This window comes from Martes martes (genome assembly GCF_963455335.1).
Source record: "Martes martes genome assembly, chromosome: 10".
Classification (NCBI taxonomy): Eukaryota; Metazoa; Chordata; class Mammalia; order Carnivora; family Mustelidae; genus Martes; species Martes martes.
The window spans coordinates 107,295,118-107,314,588 of NC_137898.1; the positions used below are offsets into that span (position 1 = coordinate 107,295,118).

General features: G+C 38.7%; 3 protein-coding genes across 9 annotated transcripts in view; 1 reads left to right on the forward strand and 2 right to left on the reverse strand.

Moving 5' to 3' along the window:
* Positions 1–249: 249 nt before the first annotated feature.
* On the reverse strand, positions 250–8,644 carry NKAPD1 (NKAP domain containing 1). Of its 6 annotated transcripts, none has more exons than XM_080814930.1 (7): positions 8,402–8,644; positions 7,822–7,851; positions 7,127–7,203; positions 6,018–6,118; positions 4,123–4,272; positions 2,788–2,841; positions 250–2,157 (listed from the first exon to the last, which is right to left on the reverse strand). In XM_080814930.1, the coding sequence occupies exons 3-7, from the start codon at positions 7,193–7,195 to the stop codon at positions 1,653–1,655; spliced, it is 879 nt and encodes a 292-aa protein (XP_080671056.1). In that variant the 5' UTR covers positions 7,196–7,203; positions 7,822–7,851; positions 8,402–8,644; the 3' UTR covers positions 250–1,652. The 6 variants fall into 6 exon arrangements, with proteins under 6 accessions (XP_080671056.1, XP_080671053.1, XP_080671055.1 ...); XM_080814927.1 differs by having other exon boundaries at positions 250–2,160; positions 8,402–8,508; XM_080814929.1 differs by lacking the exon at positions 7,822–7,851.
* PIH1D2 (PIH1 domain containing 2) lies at positions 8,561–15,334 on the forward strand. 2 transcript variants are annotated; one of them, XM_080814923.1, is made up of 6 exons: positions 8,561–8,777; positions 9,527–9,745; positions 10,333–10,456; positions 10,835–11,080; positions 11,676–11,935; positions 14,021–15,334. In XM_080814923.1, the coding sequence occupies exons 2-6, from the start codon at positions 9,569–9,571 to the stop codon at positions 14,153–14,155; spliced, it is 942 nt and encodes a 313-aa protein (XP_080671049.1). In that variant the 5' UTR covers positions 8,561–8,777; positions 9,527–9,568; the 3' UTR covers positions 14,156–15,334. The 2 variants fall into 2 exon arrangements, with proteins under 2 accessions (XP_080671049.1, XP_080671050.1); XM_080814924.1 differs by having other exon boundaries at positions 8,743–8,777; positions 9,543–9,745.
* Positions 15,335–16,194: 860 nt separating this feature from the next.
* The window catches only part of DLAT (dihydrolipoamide S-acetyltransferase), a 32,951-nt gene continuing 29,674 nt past the window's right edge, over positions 16,195–19,471 (reverse strand). The window contains exons 13-14 of the mRNA XM_080814922.1: positions 18,762–18,898; positions 16,195–18,182 (exon numbers count right to left, since the gene is read on the reverse strand). Coding sequence (XP_080671048.1) covers positions 18,053–18,182; positions 18,762–18,898 — 267 coding nt within the window. The 3' untranslated portion in view covers positions 16,195–18,052. The remainder of the gene's footprint in view (positions 18,183–18,761; positions 18,899–19,471) is intronic.

Consider the following 19,471-nt stretch of genomic DNA (forward strand, 5'->3'; position numbering starts at 1 on the left):
ATGCTGCAAACTCCTTCCAACAAAGATTTCACCTATTCCAGGAACAAAGTAATTTGTCTTTAGGTTAAGAGGTAGTAATTACAGACTGTTTTCCCCACCTAGGGCCCCTACTAATCCCAAAGGTAAAAATATACACCATGGAACATTGACAATTGAGTACCAAAGTATTAATATTTCAAGTAAATATCCCCAAAGGTAGCACCTGCATATAATCAAGGGATAGGGAACCTCTAGCCAACCATGTATTTTATGACCAAATATTTTATTAGACATCTGTTCTGTAAAGAGAACAAATTTAGTAGTTAGAACTGTAAAATATTACCACCTCATGGAATGTTGTTACAGTTATATTCTATTGCTGGTGTCTTACACTGTCATGCTACCATGAAGTATTTCTGTATTATACATGGGGAAAGTAAGGCCAGGGAGGTTAACTTACCTTTTCCAGACCTCTTAACTAATTAGAGGCAGAACCAAGACCAAAAGTCTTGAGTTTTTAAGCATTCTACTCAGCCCATGAAATGACAACCAGGAAAAGCAGTATGTCACTTGATACTCTGTCATAATGAAAATATTCACTTGTGTTCTGCCAGCCTTTTCTCAGTGCTATTTTAGTTTCTTAAGAATTAACAGTAGGGATCACAGTATATAGCAAAGGGAAATAATATGGTCTCTGCTTGATGCTTTAATTGGAAGGCAGACTGGGAAGAAGTGGGTACATCCCTGAGAAGCCTGTTTTATTTTGGAACTGATTCAACCTAGTTTCAGGGAAAATCTAAAGTTCATTAATAGATTTAGAAATGAACAAGGAAGATAATATTTAAATGGCAGTTGCTACCCTGAATCCTGTTCAGAGCACCACTAGACAGCATGACTAATTCCTAATTTTATCCCATTTGGTTGAGGACTTACCCAAAGCAACTGAAGAAATAATTTTGAACACAAATCCATTTAGGCAATATACAGCAATGGAAATAGAAAACCATTTACTAAACCAATAACCATGTTTAGGGGTATACTGAATGTAGCCACGGACCCTGTCCAGCAGGGAAATTTGATGGAAAACCCTAGTCTCATAAACAGCTGCCTAGGGATGTAATCATAAAGGAAAAATGTTTTGCTCTTATACTCATTTTCTCATTAAATAAAAGACCACATCTATGAGGCCAAAATACAGAAAGATCAAAGCACCAAGGCTGAAGACAATAAAAGTTGTGGCACCTGCTATATAAACAGAGAACACGATGTTCCAACATTCTACACAGCACCAATTCCCATCCACTTCTTGATCCCAGCCCTTGCTTTCCCCAAATTCAGCATCCCAACTGGTATACCCAGGTCGTTATTGGGATTCAGCTTTCTGGGTCCTTTAATTTGTTGTATATGCACTCTACCCTAAATGTGATTAATTGCAAAAAATAATCTCTTCAAGAAAACTTCATAACAAAATACCAGATTCCCTATTAACAATAAGAGGATCAAGTTTAACAGGCCAAAACAGAAGACAAGAAGTCTGTCAGAACGTAGATAGATGGCACAGGATAGCTCTGACATCAGGGTCCCTGTGCTGGGTAAGAGAGTCACTGGCAAAACCCAAGGTGGAAGAGCTGTTAAGTAACCAGTCAGATGGGAAATAGCTCTCTCCTCCTCATTTAGTCATCCTCTGAACTCTCTGCAGACCGTTCATCTGTAGCCACTTTCCAATTTGTGCGTTTGTTTGTCCTCTCCTGTATTTCATTGTTAACTATAGGGATATGGACTTCTTTCTCTCTCTTTTTTCTTTTGGTTTTCTTAGTATCTCTTTCCTCACCTTCCTCAGAACTGCTGGATGCAGAATCATCCGACTGGGAAGTGTCACTTTCTGCATCCAAGAATAAAGCAGATTTTTTGAGAGACTTTTTCCTGGATTTTTTCTTGCGCTTATGCGGTTGTTTCCTTTTCCTGGTACTAGAAGCCCCGGTTTCTTCGGAGAACTCACTTGAGGAATCTGCTGTTATATCTGTGGCTTCTTTTTTGCTTTTCTTCTGTTTTTTGTGTGACTTTTTCTTCTGCTTTTTTTTGTGAGATTTTTTTGACTTCTTGTGTTTGTGAGACTCGTGGGTAGATGGTTTTACTTGGGGAGATGTTTTTTTTCCATTGGTGATATCTTGCTGATCACTACTAATAAAAAAGAGAAACTGCTTTACTACAGAAAATTAAAAGTGTATTTATATTTTAGTATTCTGCATTCTAGATAGAAAGAAGGGGTTAGGGGCACCTGAGTGGCTCAGTCAGTTACGCATCTGCCTTCAGCTCAGGTCATGATCTGGGGGTTCTGAGCCACACGTCAGGCTCCCGCTCAGCAGGAAGTCAGCTTCTACCGCTGCCCCTCCCCCTGCTCATGCTCTCTCTCAAATACATAAACAAATCTTAAGAAAAAAAGTTGGGGTTAACATCTGAATTTTAACTAAAAGCTCTGACATAGGGTTACTACGAGACTTTTATCACTCTCAGAGTTTTGTTTCCTCATCTTGTTAAATGAAGACAAGAATTCTAATCTGCCAAACTGAGTTACTGTATAGAATACTATTAAAAACCTAAATGCTATATATAAGTGCAGAACATCAATTAGGAAAAGGCAAAATACCAATTATCTCCCAAATAAATTGCCTATTGTGTTTCTAGTTACATTTTTAATGGCAAATGTTATCTCGTTTGTAAAATTAGGAACCCAATTTATAGTTCAGACTTGAAATTAATCTTATAGCTTCTTTTTTTTCTTTTTTTCAGTAAGCCTATTTGCCTTACCTGTCTGTTTCAAATTCTTCAGGGTATAACTCTTTATAACCACTGTGACCCCATCTGTAAGATGACATATTACATGTATTACTAAAGCAATGCATATATTTTTGAAAATTTAAAGAAAATTAGACTTAGTACATGCAGACACAGACATGCACACAAAGCAAAGAAAATAAAGATAAGGCAGAGCCAACCCCACCTTCAAGCTTAGTAACTTAGTTGGCTACATTTTCTGTACTGCATGTTATCATTTCAGACACAAAGCATTCTTTTGTCCATTTGTAAGAGACTTGCCATTCTTAAGAAACACTAAGGAACTCTTCTACTCTGCACTTTACCTGTGAAGTACCTCTCCAAAACTGACTCGTAACTATGCTGTCTACAATGGGATAATTTTTTTTATATAGCAATTTTATTGAGGTATAATTCCAATACCATGAAATTCACCATTTTAAACTGTACAATTAAGTTGCTTTCAGTACACAGAGTTGTGCAACCATCACCACTAATTTCAGAACATTTTCATCACCCAAAAAGGAACTCCATTCCTTAGCAGTCACTCTCCATTCCTCCCTCTCCTGTAGCCCATGGCAACCACGAATCTAATTTCTGTCTCTATGGATTTGCCTATTCTGGACATATCATATAAATAGAATCATAATAAGTGGTGCTTTGTGTCTGGCTTTTTTCACCTATTTCCAAAGCTCACCCATGTGGCAGCACTTACCAGTACTTTATTCCTTTTTCATCAAATAACATTCCATTAGTTCCCCCCGACTCCCTTATCCACAGTTTTGCTTTCTAGAAGCAGATCACCCTCCTCCTGCCACACTGTCAGAGGCCAGGAGTAGCCTAATGCTACATCAAAACGCCTACCTCATTCACCTCACTTCATTTCATCATGTAGGCATTTTAGCATCTCACATCCTCACAAGAGTACAGTACAAATAAAATATTTGAGATAGGACATTCACACAGATTTTATTTTATTTTATAAAAAAAATCTAGTTAATGTCACTCTCTTAGTGTTCCCAATTTAGAAATCAAACTTTATTATAGGTTATATATGTACAGAAGAAACACAGTATTCAGTACTATTCACAGATTTAGGCAACCACTGGGGGTCCTGGAATATATCCCCCATGGATAAGGGGGGACTACTTTACCACATTTTGTTTATCCATTCATCAGCTGATAGACACTTGGATTTCTACTTTCTGGCCATAATGATAATTATGTTATGAACATTTATATGCAAGTTTTTGTACAGATAATTAATTTTTAAAAGTACACATTCTCAGACCAAATATTATTAATGGTCACATGAATTCTGTCACAAACCTGTCTGGCATATTAGCTTCATAATCATATAACTTCTTATTCCAGGATTTAGCCTTCAGAAAATCATCTTCCAGTGCCCCAGAAATTTCATTCTTTGGCCTCCAATAGTCTCTTTGACTTTCTTCATCAAAACCATCACTACGCATCCGGCTAAAAGGAAAAACAGAAGAACTTTTATATTTAGAAGCAATCCGTGAGGTTCCTTTACGGATGTCATGCACAAAACCCACTGAACAAGCTAAGAGGAAAACAAAATCACTGATTCAGTGTTAAAAGAAAATGTAAAAAGACATGATCTGTTCCTTGCTATACGTCTGTATAGTTGTCCAGTGAAAACTTGACCATCACTACCCAACCTATTGCAGAAGAAAGACAAAATGACTTACGGACTGTGGCAATGCTATAGCTCACTTACTAATTCTCAAGTAGGAGGACACGGAAAGAGGGAAGTAGAGCATAATCACAGGTGGGGACATTTCAAACTACCCTAGAAATATATTCCCTTCCTTAAAAACCAGCAACTTGCTATAGTGAGGTCATAGTAATAGTAGGAGCAAGGCCTAACCCATGAGTAGGCTAGGGTAGAAAAATAGTTGAGAACAACCCTGTGCTTACAAGGTCCACTAACAAGTCACTAAGCAAGCTAATCAATTATCAAAAATGTTTAAAGGCCTCCTACATGCTGGACACCATTCTAGCTGCAAGGGATGAGACAATCAGAATCCTTGCCCCTTAAGAGATTATGTTTTAAAGATTTATTAGACCATGACAGATATCAATAATTCACTCTAAAAACAACATTTTGGGGATACCTGGGCAGCTCAGTCATTAAGTGTCTATCTTTGGCTCAAGTCATGATCTCAGGGTCCTGGGGATCAAGCCCCGCATCGGGCTCCCTGCTCTGCGGGAAGCCTGCTTCTCCCTTTCCCACTCCCCAGTTTGTGTTCCCTCCCTTGCTGTCTCTCTCTCTCTGTCAAATAAATAAATAAAATCTTTAAAAATAAATAAATTAAAATAAAATAAAAACAATATTTTGTCCCTGAAAATGTGGCTTGGAATTGAACAACCAATAGAAGACAAATTATCATCTGCGCTAACTTTACATCTAAATCCTCAAAGGACCATCTTCAGCAAGAAAACGACTGCAAAGATATTTATTTTTATACTGAGACTCTGCCTTCTTTACCTTGGATACCCTGAATACTTTCTTGTCTAAAGCCCTTCACATATATAGTCAACCGCACTCCAAAGCCTGAGTACTACACAGGCACATTCACTCACTCTACATATCTATTAACTGCTCCCCTGGGTGACTTTAGAAATCAGCATTATTACTACAGTCATTTTTCATACACACAGCTCTACACAAACAGGCATATGAAGCCCAAGAAATATTCTCAATACTCAGATATTCCTATACCTCCACAAACAAGACAATTAAGCCTGCATTATCTTGCATATTCACACTGAATTATTAAAAAGGTACTCTAAAAGCTGTGTGACTTGGTGAACACAGGAAATAGAAGGGGTAAAGAAAAGCCTGAGAATCAAAGACTAAGAGGGGAAAGGAGTAAATGATAGCTAAGTGACCATAAGACAGCAACAGAGAATCTTAAAAGCCACCAGACAAGGTCAGAATACACAGAATCCTTAACTTTTAAAGTTATTCAAGGTAGAATTTTTAAATTCCCCATTGCAAATAAATGCTAAGAGTTAAACCATATGTATCATAGTCATTACCTTTATGCTTAGGTCTAGATTTATGAAAGAAGGAAGGTTTAAAGATTCACAGAACTGAACTCATCTATCTTTAGCATACTAAAATGCTTTCGAATGAAACTTGATGGTTCTGAACAGGATCTGAATTATTTTGGTTCTTAGAGCTCCAACTTCACCTTGAACTACTGGGTAACATTTTCCTTTTGGTCCCCCGGTAAGCATCTTCCATCTGTTTCTCCAGTTCTCTTATTTTCCACATATCTGATTCCTCCTGAATCTAGATTAAAGAAAAAAAAAATATATATATATACACAATTACTAAAAAACAGTATTTTATATCAAAAAAAGTAACTGACAATACTCTCTGCATTAATTATTATATTACAGAATGGGTTATAATCAGGAAACTGGGGAACACATTCAGGATTCTTTAGAGTAGCTCAACAATGCAACCCAGTGAATCTCAAGTATGTAGAATTCTGCAGCAAGAGGAGAACTTTTTAACCCTGCAGAGACTCACTTATCACCTTATTAACTCTGCAACTATGCTGCAATTATCAAATGATAACCCTTTATGTTTAGTCACCAAATCTTTTGGATTTTATCTCTGAAATTCCTCATCTTCATCGCTACTGTCACTGTTCTCACATGAACTCCTCATCATCTCTCACCTGGAGCACTGCAATTGCCTGAACGGTGTCTCTACTCTTTCATTCTATCCGATCTCTCCTCCCCTACCCAACTAAAAAATCACCTTTCTACAATACAAATATAATCTTGTCACATCCTGCTTAAAAACATTTGATAGCTTCTTTACTATTTAGAGGAAAAGTCTAATCTCCAAGCATCACAATCCAATTCTAATTTACCACCTGAGCCTCACCTTCTGTCACTACCCACCCCCCCACACAACATTCCCTCCTTTCCAGACGCACACGCTTTCTTGCCACACCCCAAGTGCTTCATGCTCTTCTTTGTTGCCATATGAGTACATGACGTTCTGTCTAGAATGATGTTTTACACCTGTTCATCAAGAACTAGTTCAAATATAGCAGCTCAAATACCCCTCATTCTGTGAACCCTTTCCTAATTTCCCAAGGCCGGTTTCATTGTTCCTTCCTCAGGGCACGGAAGCCACCTTATATATGTCTCTATTATAGGACTTACCAAATTGATTGTAATTATCTATTTTATTCATCTTTGTATCTCCAAACTACCAAAATCATGCATGGCACACTGTATGACTCCAATAAATGTTGAGGAATAACTAGATTGTACCTCTTACCTTATTGTGAGCATCTGTATGCCGGATGACATTCCTCAGGAGGACTTTTCCCAATGGAACACGGGACATTGTTCAATCTGAAGTGAATCAATAAATAACATTTAATAACAATCATTTCCTTTCTTACCTTATCTTTTATTACAGTGTTATAAAGAAGCATGAGGTAAAGGAAAGATCACTGAACAAGAAGTCAGAGGTGCTGAGGGGTAGTTTTCCCTTCACCATTAAGAGAGGGAAATGCCTGGCTACCCTAATGTGCAGATGAATGCACAGTGACACAGTGGGCATCCAAATTCTTTCAAACTGCACATAATTAAGTGCCTTCAAGAGCACCATTTTATTTAATCTTCAAAACAACCCCCACGTTTTATATGAGGCAAATATCTTCATTTCTATTTTGTAAATGAAATTCCCTTAAGCCATAACTTGCCCCAAACCAGACAGCCCAAGGCAAACAAGATCCAGATTAGAAATCAACTTTCGAATCTCAAAATTAGTTTGTGATGGAGCAAATACCTAGATCTGACAATGTCAGGACCACAAATGTCAACATTTGACATCAAATGCAGAGACGCCCTAAACATCCCCATTCAGGGGAATTCTATTTTGTACAGAAGCCTCCAAAAAACAGATGACAAGGATATTCAGTGTGTAGCTAGCAGCTGTTTTGTGCAACCACCCCACCGCTCACTCACCCCTCGATCCTGAGGAAATCAGGCATCTTGCTAGTGTGAGACGAAGAACCACTCCATTACAAGATCTCCTCCGACCCAGGAAGCCAAGGAGTCAGGGCTCAAAGGCAGCTCTGCAGCTTCACCCGAGTCCTTCATGAAAATGCAGCCTTCCCACCGGTTATTCTGCCCTCACCCGTGGCCCAGGCCACGGCTGCCTTTCCCCCAGCCCGCACCGACAGGAAGATCTCTTTTCGGACCGAGGCCGGAGGCTGCGCCAGCGCGGAATCCGGACGGCCGGCTTAAGGGGGGCATGCCCCGTTCACGCTCCTCTGGGACGGACCCCGGGGTTGGGCTTCGCTCTCTCGAAAGGATGGGGACGGTCTGGGCGGGTACAACCTTCGACTGGCCCCAAGAGACACCCAGAGTGCCCGAAAGGGGAGTGCGGGGGCGGGGGGGGGCGGGTTGAGGCTTCCAAGTGGAAGACGGAGAAAATACCCCAGTCTCTGTCACCGGGATCCCTGCCCCCCAGCGGCCACGGAGCTCCCGGTAACCTTCCCTCCAAACGCCCTCCCCATACAAACACACACAAACACACCCATACCGTGCGCCGCAGCTTCGCGTGGCGGGGATTTGGGGGGAGGAATCGGTCTGGGAGACAAGGGAGCGGGCTTCCCTTTCAGGCCGGAAGTCGTGCTCCGGAGAAACTCTTCCCACCCACAGGACCCAGAGACTCCCACGGGGAGGGTTTCCAGCATCCTCTAGAGATCAAAGGGTGCGGAAGGGAGGCAAGCGCCTTCCTGGAAAAGAAGTGGGTCGGCCTCAGCTGAAAAGCAAGCCCGACACCAGGAGGGGGAGATTCCGGAACTGGATGTAAAAAGCCTTTCTTCCTGGAGCTTTCCGGACCCAATTAGACGTTGTACCCGGTCCGGTTACCCTGGTAACAGGCGTCGCGGTTTGTGAAGGAACCGAGAGAGGAGGTGGGTTCGCCGACCTCTGGGATCTTGTCCTTTAGTTAAGCTTCCCGTTTAGTTTAACCCTACTATCGTATTCGGGGAACCCAGACCTCGTCTTTTCCTCACTCTGTGGCTGCTGTGGGACGCGTCTCCAGTGGGAGAGGAGAGCGAGGGAGGTTATCTGTAGACACGGATATTATCATTCTCTTAGGGTTTACCAAGTGTCCCAGCCTCTCTGCATGAGCATACTTAATTCTCTCAGTAACCCTACGAGATAGGTATTAGCGCCTTCACTTTGAGAAGAACAGACCGATACATAACTTCATTGCTCAAGGTCCCACACCTAGTACATGACAAAGCTAAGACTGGGATCTGGGCATTCTGGCTCCAGAATCCTTGCTATAACTCCGAAGCAAGGAGAAGTCTCCTGTGGTTCTGGCAGTTTCAGGACTGGATTGGCACTAGTCAGCCAATACCCAGGTATCCGAACGAGAGAATGGGTCACCAGGTAATCCCGACTTTAACGGACTACTCTCCCCTCAGGGCTGGTGAGAGTCCAGGCAGAGGTGAGGACTTGCCCGGGAGGACAACTTGAAAATTTAAGACGGTGGATTAGATAATTAGAGAATAAGGTAAAGGAAAGTGGGGTTGAGCCACAGTGTTTTAGACACAGGTGCTAACTTCACCAAAACAACTCCTGACCTGTTTGTTCCTCCTCCTCGAAAAGAAGAGATGAATCATTAATTACACAGACTTTCCCCCCCCCCCTTAAGTCCTGTCTTTCCACAGACTCAAGAGGCCTATTTACCTTAATCATGGAGTCTTCCTCAAAGGGTCTGCTCAGTCAAGTTACTCAGTTCTGGAACCTCCTAGACGATCTCGCTGAAAGTAATCCTGAGAGCTACCAGAAGTTTATTGAACAGCAGCTGAAAGAAGGGAAGCAGCTCTGTGCCGCCCCAGAACCACAGCTCTGTCTACAAACCAGGATCCTAGTATGTAGTGTTGGTACCCGGGGATGGGAGGCCTTGAGCGAAAGAATCCTGGAATAATCAGAGAATCACTTACGTTTGGCTATTGCTACTTTAAGAAAACTTGAGGGGCACTGCCACTCTAAAGGGGGAGTGAAACATAGATGATGATGAAGGAGTAAGAATGGGAAATTCACATTTGATATATTTTGGAGATCTCAAAGTCATTTTCTACTAGAACAAGAAAAAAGCAATGTAATGATTTAACAGAAACTCATAGAATTGGAGGTTTTTTCAAATAAAGAGAACTTGCTTGGCTGGGAGGTAAGGAAGTAGTGAAATAGGGTCATATTCACCCAGATCTGCTTAAATCAGTGCCCCATCCTTCCTCCCAGTTCCTCTGGGAGCAACAACGGGATCTTCATGAAAACTTAGTAGCTTGGGGGAAATGAGGTAACAGTGTAATTTTCAAACACAGTTTTAATGCATGGAATGGCTTACTTGGAGCCTAAAATTCTCACTCTTCAAATTCTGTGATGAGTTACCGTTAGAATATTATTGAAATAAAAAAACACAAGGTTTTGAGATATGCAAAATTATTTGCTTTTTAGAAACCCAAGGAAAAAGTACTTTTTGTTAACCTGTGTCAGTGGAAAAGGATTCCAGCTCCCCAGTCAACCACTTATCCAGTACCTCTAAGGGTTGGCACACCAGAAGATATCTCTGAGACATCAGGTACACAGAATTAAGGGAGAGAAAGCACATTTTTAAAACTTTATTGGGAATAATAATGACCAGATTTTACTTGGTAAAAGGCATTACAAGTAAAATATTTTATTTGGTTGTAATGTAGTTAATAATTAATAAGCATACCTTTATTTATATGAATTGAATGCTATTTAGTTTTTTCTAATAGTAACCCATATAAAATGCCAAGAAATGCCATAATTGGAAATGTGTGTATTTAGCACCATTGTGATTAATTCTCAAAAATACAGGAATAGAATTTATGCTTTCTAGTTTTATCCAGGATTATGACTTACTATATTACCTGACAATATCATTAGTGAAACAAGTTGTCTTCATTTCACATCCTCTGAATTACACACACAGATGTCTATACAGTCATCGATGTTGCCTACAATCCTGATGTTCTCCAGGCAGCAGAAAAGGACCAAGTAAAAAAAGATCAATTAATACGGATGGCCATGAAATGCATTGAGGAACAATTCCAGTTCACTCTCTCATGCTCTTACAATATCACTAAATTTAGAATAAAAGGAAGCATTCAAAGGATGAAACAAAATCTGATGGGAAGACAAGCTGACCCCACAGATTTAAGAGAGAAAATGAGAAAGGGTAAGTTAATGACTGTAAATGGAAATCCTAACTGATTTAAAATTGTTTTGCATCCTGTGTACATTTTGCAAACCAAAAATCTTGATTTTAAAAGATTAGAAACTTAAGATAGAAAAATATAAAGATTAGATATTAGAAATATTAACATGTCCTTAAAGATTTTTAAATCCTGCAAACTTTTTAACAAAGTTCTTTGGTTTAAGATTCTTTTTTTAAAAGGTTTTATTTATTTTATAAAAGAGATTTTATTTATTTATTTGAGAGAGAGAGAGCACAGGGGATAGGATTGGGGGGCAGGAGCAGAGAGGGACAATCTCAAGCAGACTCCCCACTGAGCACCGAGCCCAACGTGGGGCTCCATTTCACCATCCAGGGGTCATGACCTGAACTGAAATCAATAGTCAGATGCTTAACCTTACTGAGCCACCCAGGTGCCCCAGGTTTAAGATTCTTTTAAGATTCCCAAACCAAATTAGCTTCAGCTTTAGCTGCCATTTTGGCTAATGCCACATATATTACAGTTCATAGCCTGATAGTATTTTATGTTGTTGATTAATTTTGTGATTTCATCTCCCCCCATTTTTTTTTCCATAAGAACTAACCCTTGAAGAGATAAGTAGTACTGTGAACAATCCAGATCACTTTCAGCTTTTATTGCCAAAAGGTGAAGTTTCAAGCAAAGCAAGGTGTCTGATTGAGGAGATTTCCAGTACAGAGACCCAGGTCGAGATGAAGGAACCAGCCTATGAATTAAAAACTGTGGCTGACCAGAATGATAAACCTCTGGAAATTGAAATAAAAGTTGAATTACCTGGTATTAATTCCGTATCTCTCTGTGACCTTAGTGTTTCTGAGGTAAGTCAAACAAGTAATACTGTAAACTTTGTCAACTTTCACTATATTATGCTGTAGTTAAAAAAAACTCGACAATCTCATTGGTTTATAGCAATTTGCTCAGGTTGTATGTCAGGTAGGCCTGCTCTGTTCCAGGAGTCTTGCACATTTCAAGATACAGGTAAGATACGCAATTCTCACGGAAGAGAGAAAACAGAAATAGCCAAGCCATGCAATGGATCTTAAAACTTCCTCTCAGACATAGTATATATCACTTTTACTTACATTCTATTGGCCAAATTTAAGGTACAAGTTCAAATACTACATCAACAGGGCTGGGAAGAATATACTCACAGGTAGTCACAGGAATTCAAATGGCAAGAATGTATAATCCTCTAACAGAAGAAGAGCAAAAAATTGGCATAAGTCCTACAGTCTACTACAGTCCACTCTCAAGGTCACAATTATTTGCTTCTTTCCCCCAAGAAAGGCATCTCCAATCCTAGTATCAGCCTCTGAAATACAAGATTTTGCCATTATAATCTTCATTTCCTCTTGAACCACAGACATATGAGCTACAAAGACAGGTAATCTACTGCCATAGCCACACGCACCATACAATGTGGAATGGAGAGAGGATAAGCATAATTAACAGTCTCGGTTTGGAAATTAAGAAAATCCGAGGCACACAGCAGCTCTTGGTGCCCAGCAGTTCTGAAATCCCATTAAGCAGATGTCAGGGTCCCTTTCCTGGAGGTAGAGGTGTTCTTGGGTAGAGAACCAAGATTCTTTGATTACCTAGCCCCCTAGTTCCATTGTTTTCCATGACTTTCAGCTTCATTCTCTGGGTGGTGGTTCCCTTTATCTTACCCACACTGGCCACATCAGAAAAGAACATTGGAGAATATGTCATCCTTATGTGCCGAGCAGTTTACTCACCCTTTTACACACTTTTGGAATGTTGGGGGTCCAAAGATCATTTTAAATATTTTAGTCAAGGCTGGTACCATTTTATTTCTTTGATTCCAATCAGTGCCATACCTCACAGTTCTTTATTAGACATGTCCATTTTTCAATGGCCTGTCTTTTTTTTACTTAATTGCTGTCATTTGAGCCAAACATAAGGATTAACTGGGCTCCACCTTAATCCAGTTAGAGGTTTTAACAAAGAGTATAATGATGTGTGATTCAGTCTTTACTTCTAGGCTGTCTTAATCAGTCTTTGGAGCTAAGAAATAAATTCTCAATTTTACTTTTTACTGGTTTAAAATAAAAATTAGTTCCATTTCTCAGTCCCGAAGTCTTAGAATTTCTGGACTTTGTATATATATATATATATACAAAGTCCAGAAATTCTATATATATATATATAGTTTTTTTAGTTTTTTTAAAAAATACTTATTTGACAAGTCAGAGATCACAAGCAGGCAGAGAGGTAGGCGGGGGGGGGGGGGGAAGCAGGCTCCCCGCTGAGCAGATAGCCCGATGTGGGGCTCGATCTCAGGACCCTGAGATCATGACCTGAGCCAAAGGCAGAGGCTTTAACCCACTGAGCCACCCAGGTGCCCCTTGGCTTTGTATATTCTTTTATTCCTACTTGCAAACTGGGAAATTCTTGTCTAAGCTCATCTCTTTTTGTAGTAGCTTATTAAATGTAGCCAATAGAAACAATGCATGTTGCTAACATTCTATTTTCATACTTCTTTTGCTAAGCCATGCATTAATGACATAGTTACTTGTCTTTCAAATTACTCTGCTGGTTTTCCTAAGGGCTTTCTTGCTATAAAACATGGATCAGCATTTTTCCTATTGCCAATACATTTTCCTCGCTATTTGCTGGTCAGCCACAAAGTCAATGCCTCATAATCTAGGATGGCAACACCCAATTTATGGCACTCTGTTAACTTTCGATGTACTGAGCAGCAGTAACAAAAACTCTCAAAACCTCAGGGAGTTACAACAGCAGCTGTACAAGCTCATTTCAAGTCACAGGGCAGTGGGATTCTCCTCTTACAGGAAAGGAGTGAATAACTGGGAATAATCCAGTAACACATAGAAATACTTTCTACTTTCATCTTTTAAAATACTTTGGTTTGTTATTCTTAGGATGATTTATTGATTGAGGTGTCTGAGAAGTACAGATTACATCTGAATCTTCCAGAATTTGTGGATACTGAAATGACTACAGCCAAATTTATCAAAGAGAAAGCTACATTAATCGTCACAATGCCATTGGTGTAAGTCAAGAGCATCATCTGCTTTGGGTTTTCAGTGCTAAAGGCATGTGAATGAGAGGACCTTTATAATGGGTGAAGAGGTAGTGGTTTACCTTAAACACTAGTATTTTCTAAGAATTCTTTTTGATGGAATGGGATTCTCGTTTATCTTTTTTTTTTTTTTTAACTCAAATTTGGCTAGACAGACACTCTTATAATGGTATTGCCATGATATACTTGTTTTGAAGCTATTTCTAATGGTCTTAAAGTAACAAATTATCATTTGGGAAAATTCTGTTTCCAAGTAAATTGTGAAAATTCTTGGTTTACTGGTTGAAAATTCTGGTTTACTTGGTTGTCTCTAGCAAATTTTTGCATCAGGAATAAGTCTCAAACTGTGTGAATTTTCTATTACCAAGAAGAACTGAAGCAGTCAAAGTTTCCTCCAGCTATGAAGTTACAGGGCTGATGTAGTAGTATGCAAACCTATGCTTCTATGAACCTCTGTACTACTATAAAACAGTTCTGATGGGAGGAGTCCAAGTTACCCAGATCTTTTAATATCACAGAGAGACTTGTCTGTGGACTGGATACCATGATGCAGTTAACAGTAACAGGATGTTATTGTACAGAAGATGCAAAATACATCTAACCCTAAGAAAAAGGATGTGACTTTGGGACAAGTGCCTTTCTCCTATGAAAATAATTTTTAAAAGACAAAAGCGATGTATTTATCAACTTCCATTCATCTGTCAGATGGCTGTTCAATACAAAGGTATTAACTTTGATGTTCACATCAAACTTTAAACATCCTTAGTCATTTTCCCTAGATACAGGTACAGCTTCCTTGTAATAGTTTCTAGTTCAACATAAGGTCTTTAAAGTCCTTATTAATTTCAAAGCTTTTTAACTTAGAAACTAATCTAGTATCTAGAATAGAAAGAATTGATATGTGATATTTAGAAGTACATGATGTCCTAAAGTTAACACAGCTATTCTATTCTCTTCCATCAAAAAAAACTTGGAATGCTTTCACCTTACTTTCTCTTCTACAAAATCACTGTCAATACTTGTCCTACACACACCCATACCTAACCACACAGAAGTGGTTCAATCTCTGCTTTGGCACTCTCGGCATTTGGGTGTTACTTTTGCCAGCAGCTTAGTGTTTGTATACTCATTAATAAAATGTGTTTCAAAATCTAGCATGCTTAATTTTAAATTTACATGCTTATTTTCCAAAATATTTTACTTATTTCAATGGATTTTTATATTCATAAAAACTTCTCCTCCCTCTCCCCCAAAATGTAAAACTTTGCCCAGTAAGAACATTAATAGCTGTGAAGTAGTTTAATCTGAATCTTACCAAGTTTTTTTTCCTTCAAACTGGAAATTGAGGTGAATATTAATTATCCTTGATTTAGAGACTAGATTTTTCTAGAAGCTTCGTTTTTTTTAAGATTTGAGAGAGTGTGTGTGTGTGTGTGCACATAGAGAGAGAGGGAGCGGAAAGAGAGGCAGAAGGAGAGGAGAAGCAAACACTCCCTATGCAGGGTCCCGTCTTACCACTTGGAGATCATGACCTGAGCCAAAACCAACAGTCAGACACTCAACTGACTGAGCCACCCAGGTGCCCCTACAAACTTGGTTTTAGGTCATTATCAGTAGTGATTATTTTCCCATGTATTCCAGGCTTTGTGTATTACTGGGTGAGAAGTACTCCTTGCAACATATTCATACGCTCTCTCAGGCCAGTTAACTCCTTTAACTCCTTTTCCAGACCATGCCTTGGGATACCATAACTTCACTCATAAACCTGGGGCTTGGTATAAAGTATCTAACACGTCCAGACTATGCTTTCATCTCGCTGTGTGGCACACTCCACCATGCAGTGCTTCAGTTAACTCCCTAAGCTTCAGGTATTACATTAAATCCACCTAAACTCAGTCTTCTCTTTCACTAATTCTACACACTTAAAATGCATTTCTATTAAGAGTGTACATGTATATAGCTATCTCTGGCTCTAGTTTAATGTGAAAAATAATTACCAACACATCAAAAATTAGACAAGACACACTGAAAACATGTACTTTAATTTTTAAATAATTTTAACCAAAACTTTTAACTTTTTTCAGTTCTGGTAAGAGAAATAGACTGAATCCAGATTTGGATTATACCCCAGATTAATTTTTAACTCAGAATAATTTTTATTAGAAGACAACCTTTTATTTTTCTTTCAAGGGAACAACAGAGCCATAAGCATTTGCCAAAAATTAATTATCTTTGAAGTTTCATGTATTTGAACCAGGTGTGGCTCACACCGATGGTCCCTTTTGATTAGCTTGTTCCTTCTTCACAATCTTCAAGCTAACATTACTAATTACTGAAAAATCAATTTAATGTACTGTTTTCATAATACAGTAAGGGAAATATTCTGGAATATATGCAGTGTCACTTCTACACCATTTAATAAAGAACATTTAGAAATAGATTCAACACTGAAAGACCTAAATTTCAGGGGACTGCTCCACATATATACAAGGAAACACTGGTCAGATTTATTTTAAATAATCATAAACAATTCCAAATAATTTATTAAAAACACATCAATAGAAAGTCTGGAATTGGGATAACGTGCCAAATTCATTTTTATTATCCTGAATATCACAATATCACCTCCTCCACTCCCCCTCCCCTAAGAAGAAAGGCAAACTGTAACAAAATGGAAAAAAATATTTAGGCTGATAAGGCAGCAAGCAACCTATTTTGTTTCTTTCCAATAGGATTTTAGGACTTTCTTATTGTACATGAGACAACACCGAGTGGAAAAACACAGAACACTTTCTTTGTACACACTGAACATTTTTTACTTTATCCAAGTAGAAATGACCACTTTGCTTCTAATCTTTCAGCACTCCCAACTGCTTAGCAATGTCTCTCTCCCGCTCTTCCCTTCAGACAGGACTTGGTGGTAAATGGACTTTGGCACATATCTCACTAGAAACCATATTTTACATATGTACACTTACTCCACAGTTTCTTGATACAGATTTCCAAAGTCATTTGAGTAACAGATTCTGGTAATTAAGTTCATTTGCAAGTAACCAACAGTTAATTATTGAGGAATAATTTCTACTTTCTGTTAAATTCTAGAAGCATATTCTTTTATTTGGAGGTAATTTTAAATTCTGCTCTCACAATTACACATGTAAGTTGTTTAAATAAATACCCACACAAATTCTTTTATACCAAGTACTGGTTTATATTTATATCTTCATCTCAAGGGGCAAAAACAACCATTTTGAGATTCATAGAAAAATAAACAAAGGACAGACAGCTGGTTGAAGAAGTCTAACAGAATGTTAACTTTTAAAATTTCCCTAATTTTTCTTGAAGTTCTCTACCCTTCCCATCCATAATAAACCAGAATCATGTAACAGAAAATTTAAATTGGGGTCAAATTCCAAAATCAAGTTCAATTCAGAGCCTTTCTCCAAAGAGAATGGGCTTCTCTTTTGTCCTTGACTTCTCTTTCCCTCAAATGAGCAAAACATTTGAGGCAATTAAATTTCAAAACCTCAAGGTTTCATCCAGATTACCTTTATGTATCTGTTTCAACAGGGAACCACAATTCTAGCTCTACATTTCCCCATGGAAGTACTTATCACCAAAAGGCCAGGCCACGTGTTCCCTTGACTAGGAATACACAGTTCAAAATCTGGTGTTCATTAAACGTACAATATGTGGGTGTAATTGGCATTTAAAAAATTCAGTAATGCCCATTACAAATAACTTATCTGGACAGACTCAAAAACAACTGGTTAACTTTAAAATAAAAAGAACCACCTGTGTAATAACATATTTATATTATGGTAAGAATGAACCACTGTGACCTGGGAGAGTCTAGAAATTCTTGGGTTAATTATAACAACATGGTGATAGGTTTTTCAAGGTACTTTCTAAACTCAGCAAGCCACTGGGCTCCAACTGCTCCATCCACAACCCGATGATCACAACTGAGTGTAACAGACATCATGCTAGCCACATCAAATCTAGAAAAAGATAAAAACAGTATTAGGTATGCTGAAAGCAATTACTAGCTTTTAGCCAGTAACCAACCCAAATGCCAGCTCCAACCGAGTGATAGTATTTTCCACCTACTCTTTAAGTTCTATACACCAAAGAGCCATCTGGAACACGGGCTGACAAACTACAGCCCACAGGCCAAATCCCGCCAAATGTAGGTATTCTGGAATTCATTTATGTATTGCTTATGTCTGCTTTCTCACTACAATATTTGCAACAGAGACCATGACTCAAAAAGCCTAAAATATTTACAACGTGCTCCAAGAAAAAGTATGCTCACCCCCTGACCTGTAGTACATAAGGCTTCTCATTTCAAATAGGATTAACTGCATATAGTAAAAGAAGGGTTGATGCCCTGAGAAAACTTCATTCTATACTTACGCCTCACTATACCTGAACCTCCAACAGGCTGTGCCAATAATTATAAAACCAAGACTCAAACACAGGTATGATGTAAAAACAAAAACCACAACAACCACCAAAAACCAAACAGGTATAATATAATGAAAATGAACTTACAACTCCCTCTTTATTTTGATACTTACCCTTTTTCATTATCTGCTGGAACCAGCCTATCTTCTGAAGAACCAATTGCCAAAATACATGCTTGAGGTGGGTTAATAATAGCAGAGAAGTTCTTAATTCCAAACATTCCTAAATTGGAGATTGTAAAAGTGCCACCCTAGAGGAAAAGAGATTAAAAATCATGTTAATTGCTTGTCAACATAAGCCAGGAAAAAAGAGACAAATGTTCTGTGGAAAGACCTTGAGATAATCTTTAGGAAAGGCCTCTGAACTACTATAAAAAAAAATTTAAAAAGGAAAGGAAGGAGTGCCTGGGTGGCTCAGTGGGTTAAAGCCTCTGCCTTCGGTTCAGGTCATGATCTTGGGGTCCTGTTATCGAGCCCCGCATCGGGCTCTCTGCTCAGCAGGGAGCCTGTTTCCCCTCTCTCTCTGCCTGCCTCTGCCTACTTGTGATCTCCCTCTCTGTCAAATAAATAAATAAAATCTTTAAAAAAAAAAAAAGGAAAGGAAAACAGTGAGCACAAGGTGACAGACGTGACTTAGCTTGATTATGATCATCTCATAATGTATACATACCGCAAAACATCAAAACTATATGCCCTGAATATATCCAATTCTTATTTGCTATTTATACATCAATAAAGCTGAAAGGAGGAAAAAAAGGCAGGCCTTAATGGAACACACTTTAATGAAAATATATAACCATTACAGTATGAACATAAGTCATAAG

Excerpts from the sequence above, each read along its gene's own strand:
- PIH1D2 (XM_080814923.1), top strand. The coding sequence starts at position 9,569 with ATGGAGTCTTCCTCAAAGGGTCTGCTCAGTCAAGTTACTCAGTTCTGG. Across the intron at positions 9,746-10,332 it reads GTCTACAAACCAGGATCCTA|AAACCCAAGGAAAAAGTACT; the intron begins GTATGTAGTGTT and ends TTTGCTTTTTAG. Across the intron at positions 11,936-14,020 it reads GTGACCTTAGTGTTTCTGAG|GATGATTTATTGATTGAGGT; the intron begins GTAAGTCAAACA and ends TGTTATTCTTAG.
- NKAPD1 (XM_080814927.1), bottom strand. The coding sequence starts at position 7,195 with ATGTCCCGTGTTCCATTGGGAAAAGTCCTCCTGAGGAATGTCATCCGG. Across the intron at positions 4,273-6,017 it reads ATGTTACCCAGTAGTTCAAG|CCGGATGCGTAGTGATGGTT; the intron begins GTGAAGTTGGAG and ends TTTTCCTTTTAG. Across the intron at positions 2,161-2,787 it reads GAAGAATTTGAAACAGACAG|TAGTGATCAGCAAGATATCA; the intron begins GTAAGGCAAATA and ends CTTTTTTATTAG.